The sequence below is a fragment of the Lolium perenne genome, chromosome 4 (assembly GCF_019359855.2).
Source record: "Lolium perenne isolate Kyuss_39 chromosome 4, Kyuss_2.0, whole genome shotgun sequence".
In the NCBI taxonomy this organism is placed as follows: domain Eukaryota; kingdom Viridiplantae; phylum Streptophyta; class Magnoliopsida; order Poales; family Poaceae; genus Lolium; species Lolium perenne.
In genome coordinates this window covers 158271735-158291557 of record NC_067247.2, presented here as the reverse complement: position 1 = coordinate 158291557, position 19823 = coordinate 158271735, and the positions used below count along the sequence as shown (strand labels likewise).

The window sequence follows — 19823 nt, the reverse complement described above, 5'->3', positions numbered from 1 at the left end:
GCCAAAGTTTGGCAATTTGGCATGTGTTTGGTTCTTGCCACACTTTAGAGCTGCCACAATTCACTAATCATATGGCCTACTTGTCATAGAGTGAATTTTTTGCCAACTTTTGCCACACTTTGTGGCTTCTAAAATCCTAGCCACACTTTTGTGGCTGCCACACTTGCCAAAGTTAGGCTTGGCAAACTGTGGCTGGGAACCAAACAGGCCCTGGAGGATCTGCCGCCACCCTTTTCTCGATCGCAGCCCGTACCGGGTAATGCTCAATCTCGATGAACTTGAGTGATCCGTTGGCGCAGGTGACATCCCGGACCTTCCATGGGCATAGATGATCTGACGTGTTCCCAGGCAACCTCTCGGGGAACGGGATGAACCGCAGCAATACCTGACGCCGACGGCTAGAAAGCACGTCGCATACCAGAATGCCATTCCAAAGATCGACCCAGCCTATCAGGCTTCCTCCCAGCGGGATCACCTTGTGCGGCGTGACAGGGAGACGCGGCTCAAACTTGGGATTCTCCAAGCGAGCAGGTTTCATGGTCCAGGCATTGGACTTGGACGAGTAGAGGTGGAGCTCGTGTGCCTGAGCATCACGCGTCAGGCAGAGGCCGGCGAGGATGTACTCTCCGGGAGCATCAGCAGCACAGTAAATGCCGAGATCATCCGGCAGGAGCAGACTAGGTGGATTCGGGTCTGGGATACGAGAGAGCTTGGGTTTCCCCTGGATAACCTGATACATGTAGTACTCGTTTGACCTCTTCAGAACACCGCTGGTGGACCAGGTGAGCGGCAGGTGGAGGAGGAGGAGCTGCTTCTCGGAGCGGAGAACACGAGGCTCGCCGACGAAGTTGTTGGTTGAGAGGCTAGGGCAGCGCAGGCAGACGTAGGAGAGCGCCGGCGGATCGGCCAAGCAGATGGAGACGGTGATCTCGTGCTGGTCTCTGCTTGTCGTGGTGCTGGCCGCCGTGTAGTTGTCGCGCTGGTCGAAGTAGACCCTTGTCTCGAGGAGGATCCATGGCGGGAGGGCTTCAGAGGCGTCCAGCTCCGTTACGGCGGGTGGGTTCAGGGAGAAGGCGACCACGGAGGTGGATCCACTCATTGCTCTCGATGGCAGGATCTGATTTTTCAGACGCTGCTCAGCAAGTTTTATGGGGTCGATCCATGGTGGGTGCCGAGGGAGAGAATCGGGTCGGATTCGGTAACTGCCTTGCGCAATTGCACAAAACTCTGATGATGTCCCGTAGAGGCCAATTGTTGTCAGACATTTGGCTGATAGACTGTTGTCGCCCTCCAAGTTCCTCAGTTACAAGCATCGGATAAAATATACTATTGGATTATTTACTAACCAAGGAGTTGGAAGAAACCAGCGGAGGTAGCACTTGCAGATATAGCCCAGCTGCAAAATAGTGAGATGTAATTGGTGCCACCGCTGATTTTTACAGCGCTAGTAATCCTCCGGAGGCCACAACCAACCGAACCTCCGGCTTCCCTGCATGGCACGTGTCTAATTTTAGCCAAAATTCAAACTTTGCTTCATCGCAGCAAAAGAAGGCCCGATTTTGCTTCATTGAAGCAGAAAATGGTTCGCCTAGAAACAAAAATGAAAAGACTCATCAGAAGGCAGAAATTCAGGCATTGCTTCGTTGTAGCAAAAAAAAGCCCGCTTTTACTTCATTGAAGCAAAAAAGATTCGCTTAGAAATAAAAAGAAAAAAATGTTGGAGGCAGATCTCGCCGGAGACATCGCCGGAGCCTTGGTAGCAACAATTTTATACTAAAGTACCAAACCAGCAAAACATTTGAAGCAATAAGTTTATACTATCGTAGCATCCTCCACTACTCACCGGAGACCTGACGGAGACCTCGCCGGAGACCTCGCAGCACAATTTTATACTAAAGTAGCAACAACACAGAACAATTGTAGCAAAGAAGATATACTATTGTAGCATCACAATTTTTTTACGAGATCTCTGGTGAGGTCCTCGCAACAACCGCGGCAGCACCAACCTATTCCATAGTAGCCCAGTAACATTGCTTTGCAACATCGACGACACCCGTTCGCAGCTCCGGTCACTGTCTATTATAACATCGAGCATCCGACGGCTAGCTTTGTAGCTCTATCCAAAAGCCTTTGCAGCTCCACCCGGTGGCCTTTGTAGCAAAATTGTCGGCGGTTTGTATACTTGCGTTTCATAGCACCAATAGCATCAAGCATTTGCAACTCCGCACGGAGACCTATGTAGCAACGACGTCAACCGTTTGTAGCAACATGACTCTACATCTCCACCAATATGGCTGGTAGCACCGCCGGACATGGCCGGTACCATATGAATCTTCGCCACACACCGGTCACGCCGGTCACGCCGTCACCACCTGAGCCTCGCAGCACCGCCGTGCGCATGATCCTCTTGCAGCAACACCACCGTGAGGAACGGCCATGGCGCTCCGTAGGGACGGCCGGCGATGAGGCCGTTTCGGTTGCAGGAGTTGATGAGGAGGACTTCAGGCCTCCGTCGCAGCCACCATCTCCGTCGACGGCGGGATTCGTGGGAGCAAGGCGCCGCCTCGATCTCCGGCGACAGCGGAGCGTCGCGGCCGCCGCGCCCTTCCCAGGCGGCGCACTACTTGGTGGCGGCCGGCCATGCGACCACACGAAGTGGCGACCGGCCATGCGCCTGCGCTAGTGCGGATGCAGATGCGGAGCAGTCGGGTCGTGGATCTGGAGGAGGAGATGCAAGATGGCGGCGGTCGGCGACGTGTGGGACGCGAAGGGAAACAAGGCCGGCGATGCCCGAGCAGCAAGGACGCGCAGCCATGGCGGGATGAGAAAAGTAGTGGTTTGGGAAAGACGAAGTAAGATAAGGTGGGGCCGATTTGTTTATGGTTGGTTGGGAAAACGAATCGCGCGTGGGCGGATCGGTGAATGGTACGGTGCAGCGCCCGGAGGCTGCGATCTCCCGTGCCTCCGCCTGATACGGAGCATTTTCCTTTAACGAAGGAGACCTGTTAATGGCTAAATCTTGATGGTGTTGACTCACGAGTTTCCCTTTGCATCGTTCAAGTGGCTCTAGCCGCTCTATGCATTGAACTACTGGCTAATAAATAATAGCTTGAATGTGCAGTTCAGCTTCACATTGAACCTTATTTCGTGATGGCTACTACAATGATTTGTCTTGAATTTAACTGCCTTTCGTGTGCCTGGGAAATGCAGATTTGCCTGAGGTTGTACAAGAAAGTAACTCTGAGAATGTGAATGCAACTCCGCCCCAGACTATTCAAGCAAGCCACTCTCAGAACATAACTGAAAATGAATGTCTAAGGCAAGTTTTACTCCTTCGAGAGAACTTCCATAATCTCCATTGTTTCTTTTTACATGACTGTTTGAGGTCTTCTCATTCTTGGAACTTATGTTTCAGGTCTTCTGCCCAGGATGTAATCGGTGCACCCAGTCAAGCCCAGAATGCTAGGTCAAATATTGATATTTCATTGGTATGTATCGATCTGTATATCATCATTAATGTGACAGAAGTGTCCATTCTTCATCTCCATGCAGTTAAATTAACAGTCTACATGTTTCCTTTCCAGACACCCCAGCAGAACTTTTGCTTGTCGGATATGATGGCTAGCTACAGTAGGAGTCATTATGAGTATGCTGGTGGTACACGCTCAATCTGTGGCAACAACCAGTGGTCATGGCCATCACCGCCGCAGCCAACATACCTAGCTAATTTCACACCTCGTCCTAGTTCGTTTTCACCGGGATCAGGTATAACATTGGTGAAGATTGTGATGCCCCTTATTTATACAGCTATTTTGAAACGATTCCTCCTGTTAAACTTTTTTTGCGGGGAAAATTTGTTTGCTCTTGGTAAATTTTTAACCTTACAAATCTTTAGTCATGTTTTTTGGAATGTATATAAAATTGACTCACCAGCCTGTCATTCTTGCTATAGATTATAGTTGCAAGTGTAGCATGATAAGTTGCTGTACATTTTTATTTTATCTTGGATACAAAGTTGGCGAGACTTTTCATGGCATTCAAGTGATCGACACCTTGTTTCTGAGCCTGAAAGTTTTGCAAGACGTGATGATCTTATAAATTGATCATGCTAAAATGATCTTTGTAATGATAATGATCGTTATTCAAGTTGTGGCGCTGATAGTGGTCTCTTGAGCATTATTGTCAACATGACTAGTAATGAATAACAAAATTTAGTCATAAAATCCATTTGTATTATGCCAAGTAAATAATACGGAGTGGAAACCATCACCTGAAGTAGTTCTTTTCTTGGAAGGGGAAAGTAGCCTGCAGCTGCACATGAAGTTGGTGTGGTGAGACTTATGTGTAGCTTTTAGTGTATGATGTGATTATGAAGGAGACTAACAATTTTCAACAGCTCATGGTTTTAAAACTTAAAAGTGAACTTTTATAGTACTACTCTTGCATGAAATCCACAATACTCAATTTTCGTGGATTCTAGTAATATTTTTGAGTTCTTGACTCCTACTAACTCTGCTTTTGCTGATATCCCCAGTGAACGTTCATCCAATACACCATTTGTATAACACAGCCGCATTTGGATGGATGACGCATCCACCTCCATCACAGGCATTTGTGCTGCCAATACCTTTTAGCACACAGTTGCCGTCAATGCTTCCTCCGGTGGCTGGTCACTCTCTTGGTAGCGGACGCCAAGTGCCACATCGACACTCACCTTATGAACATCCCTGGCAAATTGCTTATCCTTACTAGCTACTAGGTGGCGTACCATGCATATACTGCATTGTTGGGACGTTAACTCTGGTTCAGAGATGGTTTGGAGTTGTGGTGGCATCGAATATATACACCGAGGGGAGGAATGGGGAAATAGCAGTGGCAGGCGAAATGGATAAATCCAGGGGCATCAACCTGTGACATGTGCTTAAATCGTGGCAAACCATAAAGCAGGGTAGTGTTACTACATTTTTCACATGCAACCACGAGTCTCCTGTGGCTGTCGGAGCAGCTCTTCCCTGTGCCAGACATTGCTCCACCAATGCTGACAGATCAAGATGATAGATAAACAAACAATCAGTGGTTGGCAGCCAAGGCAAGGAGTAGTGGAGGACCTTCCAGCTGAATCCTGAGACGAAATACTGACGGTGAACTCGCCGTCAGTATTGCTACACTGATTCTGACAGATCAAGATGATAGATAAACAAATAATCAGTGGTTGGCAGCCAAGGCAAGGAGGAGTGGAGGACCTTCCAGCTGAATTCTCAGGGGAAATACTGACGTGAACTCGCATGTCATGGTGCTTTTCTGCTCCTGCGAAGGGTTTGTTCGTATTCGCAGAAGGTACAGGATTCAGACCCCCATGTCATGGTTCCCTTCGGTCGACGTTTGTCTGCAAAGAAGAACACAACCGTTGCTTCCGGTTCGCTGAGTGTTGCTCGAGTGCAAAAGCCTGCAATGCTCCAAGTTGAGGACTCCACCATGCAAAGCTACTTTTGGCGTTGCTTTCACCCTTGGTTTATCCGTGCTGGTCTAATTGCACTGCAGTTCTGCATACATCCAATGTTTGTGTAGTCCATCTGTGCCCTTTGTATTGTTTGGTAGAAGACAACTACGAGGGTACTACCAAAGGATCACGAGGGTAATATGTTTTTTTGGTCGATAGAATTGAGTTTGACAAAAAAAACATGTTTGTATGTATTGGGCCATATTGTGCTGGAAATATGAAGATAAATATGAAGTTTCATTTTATTCTAAAATATAATACTTTTTTGCAATTTTTTTTGTTTACACCTCTGTTATACAATTTTTTATTATTTCTTCTATCCTGACAATGGCTATTGCTCCCTATATTTCATTGAAATTAAACCTCACAATAGTAAATAAAACATATACTACTTGAATATCACTAAAGAAAAACTACATGAATATTTTTTCTTAAAACATCACTGAAATGTGTATTCTAAGATGTTCCACTTAACATTTTCACTACAACATCCAAATAACTAGTACAATACACAAAATAATTTTTTAAACAACATTCTCAATTTTATTAGATCATTTTTTGTAGTAACATACAGTGTTTGTGCATAACTTACATTAGTTTCATTTTCCGTTTCAATATTTGTGCTCTATTTCTATTTCCCGCCGAAACAAACGAAAAGTTTTTGCTCTTCTTTCACACCTGAGTATGACATTAAAAAAAATATTTTAAAATTATTACTCACCAATTTAATTGTACAGTACAATTTTTAAAAACAATAATAAACACATTTTCCCAAATCATAGTTGTCAAATTCTGAAAGATAAAAGTTTGGCTACACGAAATCTGGAAGTCTTATTGTTTTTTTTTTTTGGTGTGGGGGGAGGGTCTGATTTTATCCTACCACCTGATTCGTGGCGTTATCATTATGCATGTTCTTTTACAGAAATTGACATGGCCTATAGATATGTTTTTCTACATATTTATATATGTTTATTAGTGCAGTTTTTTTTTTGAGAAATTTAGATATTTTTTTTGAGAAATTTAGATATTTTTCTGACAGTACAGATTTAGATATTATATGTTCAATGGCCTGAGCAATCTGTAAAAATATCATCTCAACCCATAGGAGCATCTCCAGCCGTCTCCCCGACGAGGTCCCCAAGCCAGCGTTTTGTCATCCGGATGGACGAAAACGGTCTAGTCGCGCCCCCGGTTTCTCGTTTTCGTCTGGATTAGACCTTTCATCCGTCCGGAGAGCCAGACCATCGCGGCCTCCGGGGAGCGCTCGGGGAGTCCGGACGAAACGAAAGCGCGGGAAACGCTGAGGAAACTTCCCACGCGTCTGGTGGCCCCAACTTGTCGGCGAGAGAGATCGATCGTCGTCCTCATCGCATCGTCTTCCGTGCGCTGTATAAGCATGCCGCCGGTCAGTCTTCGTCGGACGCGTAGCTTCCACGCGGCGAGTTAATGCCGTCGCTTCGGTTTCACGCGCGCCTACCTCTATTATCGCCGAACTACCGTGTCTGCCCCGCATTCACTCGCTCCCTGCTCTCACCTTCCCCAAATCTTCCCCGATCTCGAGCGAACTAGCGGCGACCAAGCAATGGCGAACGACGGTGCGGCCAACAATGGCTTCGGCCGCCGCTCTCTGCACCAATGGGAGGGACGGCTCCTCCACATGGCGGGCTACCCGGCGCCACCGGACTTCCGCACAACGGGAGGATGGCGACTCAGCGCGGGCGGCATCCTGATCCCGCTGCCACCGATTGGTCGGGCCGCCCTCGAGGCGGAGATCGACGCGGTGCTCGTCACTCTCAGTGACGAGCAGCGCGCGGAGCCACGCTTCTTCCCCGACAACTACGAAGCGTGGACCGACTTTTTCCGGCGCAGGTACGAGCTCGCCGCTTACGACGGCCCCCTCCTCCTCCCGCTAGGAACAACGCCGCCGGTGGTGGAGCGCGGCTAACCGCACCCTCGCGAATGTGCTCGCGCACATCGAGGGTGGGAACTACCCCCCTCTGGGGATGCCGCCGCAGGCGGCTACCGTGTGGCGCCGACACGGTAGTTCCTGGACACCGAGGAGGATGACGCCGTACTCCTCCTCATCTGGGTCGAGGTCCGCGTCGAGGTCCGGCGGATCTGCGCCCTCGACCTTCATCAAGGAGACGGCGTGTCCGTCGACACCTACCTTCGTCAAGAAGGAGCCAACGTCTCCACCGCCGACCAGAGGGCGCAGGAGCGGCGCCCTCGTCATCCGCGACCAACCCTCCTCTCCGGAGCGCGGGCGGAAGAGGAAGTCGTCGAAGAAGGAGGCCGCCGCCGCTGCCAACCAGCTCGCCGAGGTGGAGGCCAAGCGCGTGGAGGACGCCGCAGTGGAGGAGGCGATCGCCAGGTCGCTGCAGGACCTGGTGCCCGCCGACAACAGCCTCCCCATCGACGCCGCGCTGGAGTGGTCCAGGCGGGACTGGGGGCGCCAGGAGGCGGAGCAGCAGCGGCGGCGGTGCCGGACTCTGGCCGCCGCGCGGCAACTCGCCGTCCGCACCGCCGCACCAGCCGCCGGAAGGAACGTCGCGCCCAGGACCGTCGAGCTGATCAAGCTCGAGGAGAGCAGCGACGACGACATCTACCGGCCGACGCTGCCACGCGCCCGGCATGTAGAAGGCCAATTTTAGTTTAAGTTTAAGTTATCCCATCGCCGAATTCAAATATATGTACGAATTTGGCCTATTTATGTACGAACTCGCCTATATATGTTAAATATCATTAAATTTCGCTTATGTTTGAACAAGTATCGCCCAATTTTATCTTAATTTGTCGTATTTCGTCAAAAACTTTCATCCATCCTGGACTCGCTGCTGGAAAAATGGTCTCTCCATGCCAAAATTATATCTAGCGCCGGATTTCGGCCCTAGGAGCCCAACGGCTGGGATGCTCTAAGCCATAAGACAAGGGAAAGAAAGTTCGAGACAGCAATACGTGATACTCAATCTGAGAAATCGAACGGTGTAGCTTTTTTTTCGAAATGGGGGGGATCCCCGGCTTCTGCATCGTGGTGATGCACACAGCCTTTTATTAATCGAACGGTGTAGCTGCTGGCGCAAAATTGCAATCGCTTCCCTCCCTCCCGGTTTAGCCATGCGGCGGCACTACGCGGCGCTCCTCCGCCGCGCCGCCTCGCTGCCGTCCCTCCCGCTCGTGGCCTCCCTCCACGCTGCCGCGCTGCGCCGGGGCGCGGTCCTCGTCCCCTCGCTCATCCACGCATATTCCGCCTGCGGCGACCCAACCTCCGCGCGTAGCGTGTTCGACGGATTGCCCGCGCAGGAGCAGACGCTCTCGGCGCGCACCGCGCTGGCCAGCGCGATGTCGGCGCACGGACGGTGCCAGGATGTACTCGTACTGTTCCAAGGACTGGAGGGGGAGATGGACGATAAAGCGGTGACGGTGGTCCTCGCCGCGTGCGCGAGGGCAGGGATGGTGAGCCAGGGACGGGAGGTGTTCGCAAGGGTGAGGAGGCCGGCGCTGCAGCACTACACATGCATGGTCGAGATGCTGGGACGGGCCGGGGAGGTTGAGGAGGCTGAGGGGCTGGTGGCGCGGATGGAGGCGCGCCCGGACAGGGTTATCTTTGCAGTGCTTCTGGCAGCTTGCCGGGTGCACGGTCGCGTCGATGTGGCCGAGAGAGTGGCCAGGTTGATGCACGGGCATGGCATTGCCTGAATTTTTTGCGGGTATGATATTTGACCAACTGACCATTGTGTTTGTCGATGTCCATCTCATCTCCATGACTCCATCCACTGTCTACACACCGGCTTCTTTGATATGAAGCTGAGAACAAATGGTTGCATTGGTGGTTCTTGAAGTTCATCCAGTAATGCAGTAGTATGACACAAGCCCCTGGTTGGTGAATCTGAAATAGAAGTCTGTGCCGGTGATTGTCGTGGGTGGTAAGACCGATATGTAATTTTTTGTAGTGGAACCACATGAGCGCCAGAACACTTCACTGATTGACCTTATGGAAGCACAGTTTGAAGGCATCTACCAGGTTGCTATAAAGTGAGTAAGACTACAGTTTGGATCCCATCGTTTTTCTCATTCCTGACTGTGTAAGCTCCTGGATTAACTCGATGATGGGTGTTCATTTCTAGAGTGTGATTTCTCAGGTTATCTTGATAGAGCCTAGCAGCCAAAATGCAACACAAAGAGAAGTCACTAACTTAATAGAAGAGCTTGTCAAACTTGACTGAATTATGGAGGGGCAGTTTTCAATCAATTTTGTGGCAGAACTGCATGAACTATCAAACTAAGGGAAGCCTATTACTGGGTTTGCATTTTGCAGCACAAAGTCGCAAATCAAGTAACCTATGAAACAGGATTTTGTCTCTTTTATGATGAATTTAAGTAGTGGAACCATGACTTTCCGAGAAGCTGTTGCGAGGTCTACTAGAATTCAGTTAAAGATACTTTTTTTGAGAAATACTTTTTAGGAGGTCTACTAGAATTCAGTTAAAGATACTTGTGCCTGCTGCCATGGAAATTGCCTTGATGCTTGAGTAACTTTGCTCAATTGCCCTTGTGATGCAATCCTCAAGTTCGCGCAACATACTGACAGAACAATTGACAGGAGCTCTAAGATCCTCCAGATAACGTACAAATTGGTGCAAGAGAATGCAGAGTTGGGCTTGGCTGGTAGAAGACAGAACTGCAGCCCGATAGGAAACTAGCTGGAGCAGGGATACATCCAGGGGCATCAGCATTCTGATCCATGCTTAAATCTTTGTGAACTCCATGAACTGTCAAACTAATGCAAGTGTGCTTACTGAGTTTTGCATCTTGCAGCGCAAAGTCGTGAATCCCAATGACCTATGAAACAAGGTGATATCTCTGCTATGAGTGAATCTAAGAAATGGAGCCGAGAAACTGTGGTGAGGTCTGTTAGGATTCAGTTTAAGATGCCTCAGGAGTGCTGGCGTTCTCTCATGGTGGAAATTGTACTTGCTGCAATGGTTCAGTGTACCCATTATAAGGCAGATCCTCATAATGGTTATTCTGTTCACTCTTGTGCCTGCTACCATGGCGATCACCACATCTTATTCTGTACATATGTGCCTTGATGCTTGAGTAACTTAATTCTTGTGATGTAATCCTTGAGTTGATGTGAAACATCTGTCTGGCATGTGACTGAAGCTTTTGAAATCCTCCAGCTGACTTGCACATGGGTGCAAGAAAATAGAGAGTTGGGCTTGGCTGGTACAAGGCAGAACAACTGCGGCCTGATGGAAGGCTAGAATGAAAAAAAGCGATAAATTCAGGAGAATCATCCTATCCTCCACGCTTAAATCTTGGCGGACTCATAAAGCAGGGTAGTGTTAGTGCAATTTCATATACAGTGACGAGTATCTTGTGGTTGTGAGAGCAGCTCTTCTCTGTGCCAGACATTGCTGCACCGATGCTGATAGATCAAAATGATAGATAAACAAACAATCAGTGGTTGGCAGCCACCGCAAGGAGGAGTGGAGGACCTTCCAGGTGAATCCTCGGAGGAAGTACTGACGGTGAACTCGCCTGTCATGGCGCTTTCCTGCTCCTGCGAAGGGTTTCTTCGCATTCGCAGAAGTTACCGGATTCAGACCCTGTGGCATGGTTCCGTTTGGTGGACGGTTTGTCTGCCAAGAACAGCACATCCGTTGCTTTCGGTTCAGCGGGTGGTGCTGGAGTGCAAGCTTGCAATGCTCCAAACTGAGGACTCCGCCGTGCGAAGCTACATTTGGCGTTGCTTTCACCCTTGGTTTACCCGTGCTGGTCTGATTGTACCGCATACAGCCAATGTGTTTTGTACATCCGTGTCCTTCTTTTGCTGGTGGTAGATAGGTAAGTCCTGTATTGTCCTTTTTTCTAACTGAATTTCGGATTACCTTGCAAAATCAAGTCTGCCTTTTCTTTGTTTTTCACGGGCGCAGAAGAAAAACTTGGCCTGATCCTGATAATTGCAATTTGCAATCCCTGATAATTTAGTGTTATCCTGGGCAGAGTTTTCCTTTTGACTTACGCACTACCATGTTGATTTAGGTAAGATGCCCACGCTTTCGAGATTCACGTGTACTCACTTAGTTTCATATTAGCTGTCGCAAATAATATGGAATGGAAGGAGTAACAAACAATTAGTCTGATACTCCATTTTTTTTTCCTAAAGCACTTTCATATCTTTGTGATTTTCAAACCTGAAGCCTGTTTCCAACTATAAAAAGGCGTAATAATCGAGAAAAAAAGGTCCAAACCGTCCACCACCATCGATTCCCCTGTCGTTCAATCGGGGCCGTCCGTTCCCGTCCCACAGATGGCACAAACATAGCCGCGCAACCTCGCCTTCTCTTCCGTTCCCCTAGACCGGGTCCACGCCGCCGGGTCGGGGCCCCGCGAAATCTCGTCGCTCCTCCCTCTGCCTCTCCCTCTCCTTCTCCCCTCCCCCATCCTCACACGCCCACACCACCACCGCCTCCGCCTCGCCCGCCACCACCAGCAGGCGCAGAACCCAAGCCATGGCCGGCTTCGGCGTGGACACGCGCCCGGCGGCGGCGGCGGGGGAGGGCGCGCTGTCCTTCATCTCGCGGAGCCTGCGGGAGGACCTGCGCCTCATCCGCGCGCGGGCGGGGGAGCTCGAGACCTTCCTCAGCGCGCCCGTGCCGGAGCCCGACCTCTTCGCGCGCCTCCGCAGGGCCTACACCACATCCTCCTCCTCCCCCGGCTCCACGCGGCTCGACCTGTCGGCGATTGGGAAGGCGTTCGAGGCCGAGGTCGGGAGGGGGTGGGGCGCCAGGGCCGCCGGCTGGAAGTGGGAGGAGGAGGAGGAGGACGCCGGGGTGTGGGACCCCATTCGGGCCGTCAAGTCGCGCCTCAGGGACCTCGACCGGAAACGCCAGGACCAGGCCTCCGACGTGCTCCACAAGGTCAAGCTCAGCTTGGTAAGCGTACTTACGCACTCCCCCGACTGAACCTTGTCGTTTCAGTTGTACACCAATTTCAACACATGCTTGGGGCGTTTTCAATTCTGAAACATTATTATTATCGAGCCAATTGGATTCTGAAATTTTAGCTTCATGTGAACGGAATCGAGCCAATTTTATTGAGTTTTTGCCCTCATGTTGAGGAAACATTAGGCGCTGCAATCCAACAAGTTTGAGCTAGGTGTTCGACAGTTCATCCTCTGTAGCACCTTATCTGAAGTTTGTTGTTATGGTCCATACTTGTACTTGCATATTTGAAAAAGTGAGTCTAAGAATTACATAGCTAGGGGGTGAATCTTATGTAGTTTCATGCCTTGTCTGTTCTTAGTTGCTCTGAACAAAGTGAATTCAAATACCATCTACTTACTAGTGTAAATAATCTAAGGCTCGTGTTGTAAGAAACATGCATGCCCGAAGTAAATGAGGATGTTCTCTAGTGGTGCCTCGAGCCCACCCAGCTTTGGCGGTTTCATGTTATATTATGCATTGATAATGGAACCTCTAGTCAAAATGATAATCTGGAACCAAATTGGAAGTCCAGCACACCAGAATCACCGCAGGATACTCATACGTTGTGTGCGGTGTGAATGATGCGTTAAAAATTTTCTACAAAATCTGCAGTTGAAATTGCACATTTATCATTTGCAAAGTCATATGGTTCAAGTTTGCTTTGCACTGCATTTACCTTAATTAAGCTTGTTCTGGGATTTACTTATTGCAGCCTGCTCTAGCAACTGTTCTACTGATTGTCATTGAGTACATATTTATGAGACTATGAGAACACTAAAATGATGTACCATTGCGATTCCTGTTGCAGAAATCGATGAGCTTTGCACCTGAAGCATCTGAGGTTAGTCATCTGATTTCTCACTATGTTGCTTTGTGCATTCGAGCATCACCTTTTTGCGCATATGCTAGTGTCTTTTTTATCAGGGTCAATGAATACACTTTTCTGTATGAATACCGTGCAATACCCTCAACTGCAAGAGATGTTTTCTGAAGAACAAAATTGATTGTGACAATACCTACAACTGCAATACTAAATATTGGAAGTGGCACCAATTTTCTTGTTTTCAGAATTAAGGTCAAATATGGGTGTACGATCTAGGAAAAAATTAATCCTGTATGCCCTTACAAAATATTGTAAACCTTACATACCCCTAGACTAGACCCACTTGTCAGAGACAGAGGGTGGCTACATGCCATTGATGTAGATTTTTTCTTCATCTTTGCAGGGGTATATAGGGATTTTAGCCTTCAATCTATTAAGTGTCAGCTTTTCTTCGAGAAAATGCAAAGGATCTTTGTGTTTCATTTCTTTGAATAGATAGGCTTTGTTACAATCCTCCTAGGAGGCATCGATTACAAGTGAAGATGATTAATGAACATCCCATGTCGTCGGTAGGATCACCCTGAGCCCTTTGGCGCCTGCTCTGGCCCACAACCTGGCTTTCTCTTTGATGTGTGTGTCCAACGTGGTACCAGAAAGCATGACGATAAACCGATTTAACCTTTCGATGAAGGGAACATAATTTAGTCTGTATGTATGCAATGGTAATGATATGAAACATTGTGGAGTATAGGGGTGTTGCGTTGTTCGCCATGCCACACGAAATCAAAACAGTACTAAGACGGAGAATTTAAAAAATACAAGAAACCTATTATCCATAGCAGTACTCAGTTGTCTTCTTACTAGATAAAATTGATAATAAAAGTGCTCTCTTCCATTCTCCCAAGTCAGAAGAGAGACTGTTAAATGTGGACGTGTGCCTGCAGCCATCAAAGCCATAGAATGTATGCCCTCTTGAGTAGTTGAGTGTCTCCGTCATGGCCTTCCTCTTGGGATCTCTTTGTCCTACCAGACACACTATAGTGGCTTGAGCACTTGTCTCATGAGATGCGGTTTTTCTTCTAATTGCATCATCTACTTAATTCTACTAGAGGTTTACTTTGATAAATGTAGTCATGTAGAGGGGGAGGAAAGTAATACATGAATACATGTTGGAACAGTTCAGTTTCGTGGGCCTTGGTTGGCTGAGTCCTATGCGCACTGTCCCTTAATTAAACTTCTTCTAACTGAACAATGTAGTGTGCATACATTCACACATTTGCATTCATGCCTATCCTGGTATGAGCAATCTGTTTCTGCTTTATACGTTTCCTAATCAGTATTGATTTAATGCAGGAAGTTCCACCATTGGATTTAAATGAACTCCTTGCGTATTTTCTAAAGCAATCTGGACCATTGTTTGACCAACTTGGTATAAAAAGAGGTACAGGGCATGATGGTAGTTAGATGATCTTATGTCTGCAGAATTTTGGAATAGATGTGTTTGAGCTTCTGTTGTACTAATTATTCTTTGTTGTGTCGAATAGATGTGTGTGACAAGTTGGTGGAGTCTCTGTGCAGCAAGCGCAAGGACCACTCTGCATATGATCTGCTGTCAACTAGTGAACACTCTTCATTCAGAAATGATAATGTTTGTGATGATCTTGATCTAAGGATAGCTAGCATCCTACAAAGTACAGGACATAATTATGAAGGTGGTTTTTGGGATGATGGGCAAAAGTATGATGTAGCTGACAAGAGGCATGTCGCCATAGTCACTACAGCCAGTCTTCCCTGGATGACGGGAACTGCTGTAAACCCTTTGTTTCGAGCTGCGTACTTGGCTAAATCTTCCAAGCAATATGTAACCCTAATGGTTCCCTGGCTTTGCAAGTCAGATCAAGAGCTCGTCTATCCCAATAACATGACTTTTAGTTCCCCAGAAGACCAAGAAACATACATAAGGGATTGGCTGGAAGAAAGGGTTGGATTTAAAACGGACTTCAAAATATCATTCTACCCTGGAAAGGTAGAGGGTTCTTTTCTCGACTCAGTATGTCAAACGCTATGTGTATTAATTGTCTAATCATTATTTTTCCCAACTACAGTTTCAGAAAGAAAGGAGAAGTATAATTCCTGCTGGGGACACTTCACAATTTATACCATCAAAGGAAGCCGACATAGCAATTCTGGAAGAGCCTGAGCATCTGAACTGGTACCACCATGGGAAGCGCTGGACCGATAAATTTAATCATGTTGTTGGTGTTGTGCATACGAATTACTTGGAGTATATCAAAAGAGAGAAGAATGGTGCTGTTCAAGCTTTTTTTGTCAAGCACATTAACAACCTTGTTGCCAGAGCTTACTGTCATAAGGTAATTAAGTATAATATGACTAATGTGTTCATTGTGATGTTGAATGCGAACAGTGTGAACACTTCTTCATATACACATATTCAGTAACTCTGTGATAGGTTGTTTTTCCTTTCCGAGCTGATGGTATCAATCTGATGTAGATTTTGCGACTATCTGGAGCTACTCAAGATCTAGCGAGGTCCATGATCTGCAACGTACATGGTGTTAATCCCAAATTTCTGGAGGTGGGGGAGAGAATAGCAGCAGAGAGGGAGTCTGGGCAGCAGTCCATGTCCAAAGGAGCTTATTTTCTGGGGAAGATGGTCTGGGCCAAAGGCTACAGAGAACTGATAGATTTGCTTGCGAAGCACAAGACCGATTTGGATGGCTTCAAACTGGATGTCTACGGAAATGGTGAAGATTCAGTTGAGGTGCAATCAGCTGCCAAGAAGTTGGATTTAAATCTTAATTTCCATAAAGGCCGGGATCATGCAGATGATTCTCTTCATGGGTACAGACCAGAACCATCCTGCTTGGAATGCATATGCCTTCTACGTGCATCTTTGATGTCATTGATCTGAATGCTTCTGTTTGTTCTTTCTCCAGGTACAAAGTTTTCGTAAACCCAAGCATAAGCGATGTCCTGTGCACGGCAACTGCTGAGGCGCTAGCCATGGGTAAGTTTGTGGTGTGCGCAGATCACCCGTCCAATGATTTCTTCAGGTTGTTCCCAAACTGCCTGACATACACAACATCGGAGGATTTCGTCGCCAAAGTGAAGGAAGCGATGACCCGCGATCCCCAGCCCCTCACTGCCGAGCAACGGTACAACCTCTCGTGGGAGGCCGCGACCCAGAGGTTTATGGAGCACTCCGAGCTGGACAAGGTCCTGAACAACAGTACTGATTCTGCCAGCACCTCCGGACGCGCTAACAGCGTCGACGGGAAGATGAGGAAATCAGCCTCGTTGCCAAACATGTCGGACATTGTAGATGGCGGGCTCGCTTTCGCCCACTACTGCTTCACGGGCAACGAGCTCCTCAGGCTGTCGACCGGGGCGATACCCGGGACCCTGAATTACAACAAGCAACATAGCTCGGACCTGCACCTGCTGCCTCCTCAGGTACAGAATCCTGTATATGGCTGGTAAGACACAACCACTAGTATTAGTAGGAGTACATAGATAGGTATGTAATCTGTGACACTAGTTGTTCTTTCTTCCTCTCCTTGATGCCAAAGGCAAGCCCTGTTCATTATTATCATTATTACAAAACTACAAACCACTTGTAGCATTAGAGATGGTAAAGAGTTTTGAGTTCTGATGTCTTGAGTTTTGATACCCTTTTCACTGGCTCGCTCATAGTATCTCTGTCTGGGTGGTACAGTAGCAATGAGAATCCTATGCCCATGTCCCTGTGTCTGCACCAAAACTAGCCTGCCCTTGCCCCTCCTCCCCGCATGCGTGTACCGCACTGGTTGCACTGTTGCACTCACTGGCTGCCCCACTGTTGCTATCTATCCATCCATCTATCTACTCCGATGTGCTGGTACGCAGTACTAGTACCATGATTTCGTGACAGGTAGAGCTTGGAATGTCTGCCTGGTAGTACAATGCACGGCCTACCATTGCTGTGTAGATGCACTGTGATCACTGAGATACGGGCCTCTGGTAAATGTCACTCCTGCCTACTACTCTTATCAGCATGTGCTGGCCGTGGCCCCGCCGCCGCACCTAGGTAGGTAGGCTGGTGCCCCTGGCAGCTCTGGGCCTCTGGCCTCTGATGACTGGGCCGTTCTCTGCCCCGCCACCACTAACTGTACGGTATCTGCGAATTGCAAATGGTTTATTTTGGATTTGGACTTTGGAGTGGTGATGCAATGCGATGCCTGCTGCTCTGTTGGCTGGCCGTGAGCACCATGTTGCAGTTCAGTGCGGCACGGTGTGGTGGAGAATTCGTGTCAGCCATTATGAGACTGGACGAGTGCAGTGGTGGGGGCTCTGAAACCTGAATGTGCCTACAGTACAGTGGAGCCAAATCCAGAGACAGGATTAGGATCTCCAACGCATCCCAGTCGTGGTTTGGACCATGCGTTATTTCTTCTGGGAGCTTTGGTCTTCAAATTTGAACCAAACAAACATCGAAACGAACCACTGTTTCATGTGAAATCCTGCCTGGAGGCCAGGGCTATTGTGTTTCCCTGTTTATCCTTGCAGCAGGTACTGAACGATCGAAAGGTACGCGCTGCTGCGCCGGTCCTCCACTTGTATATCTGCCGCGGACATGAGTCCGGATTTGTTGGGATCGCTCCCTGAAGTGACCGCACATTTGTCGCTCCAGTTTCTCATCTTCTCTTCTTGGCATAATCACCAGCCTCCGCCGAGCTATGATATGCCTCTGTGCTGCAGGGTTAGGGTTTCTGATTGTAGCACACCATGTAGCAAGGGGGTGACGGCAGCTCACATGATGATGATTACCGCGGCTGTGGAGCCTAGCCTAGTGGCAAACAATGAGTAGCTCCGCGACCGGATGGGATGCCATGTGACGGGACGTCGTGGTTATCTTCTCTTGACATTTTTTTACAGCCATGGCTAAAAAGCTTGCCATGTACTTCTTCTGTTCTAAAATGAGCGACTCTAGTTTTCCCATGTATATACGTGCTAAAACATGTCTAGTCATCTATGAATCTAGTCAAATCAGCGACACTTGGAGCATCTCCAGCCGCGTTCCCAAAGCGTCCCCGCCAGATCGACCGATTTGGGGTTCGTTCGTGCCGTGTTTGGGGTTCATTCGTGCCGTGTTTGGGGGACGTCGCTCCCCAGTCGCCTCCCCTAAACGGCGCCTCCAAACTTTTTTAAATATTAAATACTCTTTTTTTGCATTTTTATTTCAATAGAGAGAAGAAACATTCCATAAACTAATACATAATTCGGACCATGGTTTACATAGACATCGATTGAAACATGGTTTTCACAAACTAATACTCCGTACATAGTTTGAACCATGGTTGACACAAATTAAAACATTGCAAAATAACGAAACCTAACTAGTGCTGACATCGTAGATTTCGTGTGTTCGCTGCCAAGAAAGAACACTCCCAGGCACTCTTAGTTACCTAAATTGGAAAATTCAGCTGGTGATGATAGCCATGTTGGTCCTTTTGAGGAAGAACATCCAGAAACATCCGTGCCTATTTTCGCTGCGAAGAAACAACACTCAGTCGTCCTCCTCATCGGTGTCGTCGTGGTAGTGCCGGTGGCATCGCGTCTCGTCGAACACCTTGACGCTCATATCAGCGTCGCCAAGATAGGAGAATGTGAGCACACAGTCGACTTCGAGGTCATGATAGCACGCGAACTTCTCCCAGCCGGTGTGGAGGTACGTCTTTCCGCACCCATCGAAGAGCACGTCCACCGGCTACCGGCAGCAGTTGCAGCCAGCCTCCCGCAGATGCAGCGCGGCTAGCTCGTTGCCGGCGACGAAGTTGGCGAACTTGTCTGGCAGCCTCTAGATGCCGAGTGGGCCGCCCTTGAGGACGACGATGAACTCGAACATCACTTCTTGCTCCTCCTCCTGCAGGTCCGACAATGAAGACGATGGCGTCGTAGGAGACCCCGAGCGTGCAGCTCTGCCACGGCCACGGCGCGACCTCGGCCTCTGCCTCTACCAGCCATGGCGTCGACTCTTGAGATGGTGGCGGCTAGGGTTGGGGAGATAGGTGCTAAAGTTTGTGTGTGAGGGACGATGAAAGAGCGATCCTTTTTATAGGCCAGAGGGAGGCGGGGGAGCGGTGGCGCTCATTAACGTCGGCACGCAGAGCTAGGCGTGACGAGACGCTTCGCTGCGCCTCTGCGGGAACTACACCGTCGCTGTGCGCCAATAACTTCCATCGCGAGGTAGGCGACAGTTAGGTTAAACTTCAATGTGCCGCTGACGCGTCGGTCCCGCCACTCCTCACTTCGCTTTTTGTTGTGTCCGGTGTGCCCGGAGCGTCCCCTGTGTAGCGGGTACAGGCTCTGGACGCTGGACACCGTATTGAGCCGCCCCGGACGTAAAGAGGCTTGAGGGCATCTCCAACGGGGCAACGCAAATCAGCGTTCGTTTGCGTCGCGCGGCGGACGCGAAAAAGACCAATTTTGTCCGCGCGTCCGTTTGCACCTG

The 19823-nt window shown here is 48.7% G+C and overlaps 2 protein-coding genes and 1 long non-coding RNA gene across 3 annotated transcripts; all 3 read left to right on the top strand.

Annotated features, from left to right (window-relative positions):
* Window positions 1–3413: 3413 nt before the first annotated feature.
* LOC127294280 (uncharacterized) lies at window positions 3414–5630 on the top strand. The gene is made up of 3 exons (XR_007846517.2): window positions 3414–3488; window positions 3585–3765; window positions 4535–5630. It is a non-coding gene; the product is annotated as an uncharacterized lncRNA (long non-coding RNA).
* Window positions 5631–8559: 2929 nt separating this feature from the next.
* Window positions 8560–11550, top strand: LOC127294278 (pentatricopeptide repeat-containing protein At2g22070-like). The gene has a single exon (XM_051324062.2). The coding sequence runs from the start codon at window positions 8615–8617 to the stop codon at window positions 9194–9196; it is 582 nt and encodes a 193-aa protein (XP_051180022.1). The 5' UTR covers window positions 8560–8614; the 3' UTR covers window positions 9197–11550.
* A 339-nt stretch (window positions 11551–11889) lies between these two features.
* On the top strand, window positions 11890–16985 carry LOC127294277 (digalactosyldiacylglycerol synthase 1, chloroplastic). The gene is made up of 7 exons (XM_051324061.1): window positions 11890–12438; window positions 13298–13330; window positions 14666–14753; window positions 14857–15338; window positions 15418–15684; window positions 15825–16174; window positions 16270–16985. Exons 1-7 carry the CDS (start codon window positions 12016–12018, stop codon window positions 16811–16813), a joined length of 2187 nt encoding a protein of 728 aa, XP_051180021.1. The 5' UTR covers window positions 11890–12015; the 3' UTR covers window positions 16814–16985.
* Window positions 16986–19823: the final 2838 nt, after the last annotated feature.

Excerpts from the sequence above, each read along its gene's own strand:
- LOC127294278 (XM_051324062.2), top strand. The coding sequence starts at position 8,615 with ATGCGGCGGCACTACGCGGCGCTCCTCCGCCGCGCCGCCTCGCTGCCG.
- LOC127294277 (XM_051324061.1), top strand. The coding sequence starts at position 12,016 with ATGGCCGGCTTCGGCGTGGACACGCGCCCGGCGGCGGCGGCGGGGGAG. Across the intron at positions 15,685-15,824 it reads CCAGAGCTTACTGTCATAAG|ATTTTGCGACTATCTGGAGC; the intron begins GTAATTAAGTAT and ends AATCTGATGTAG. Across the intron at positions 16,175-16,269 it reads GCAGATGATTCTCTTCATGG|GTACAAAGTTTTCGTAAACC; the intron begins GTACAGACCAGA and ends TTCTTTCTCCAG.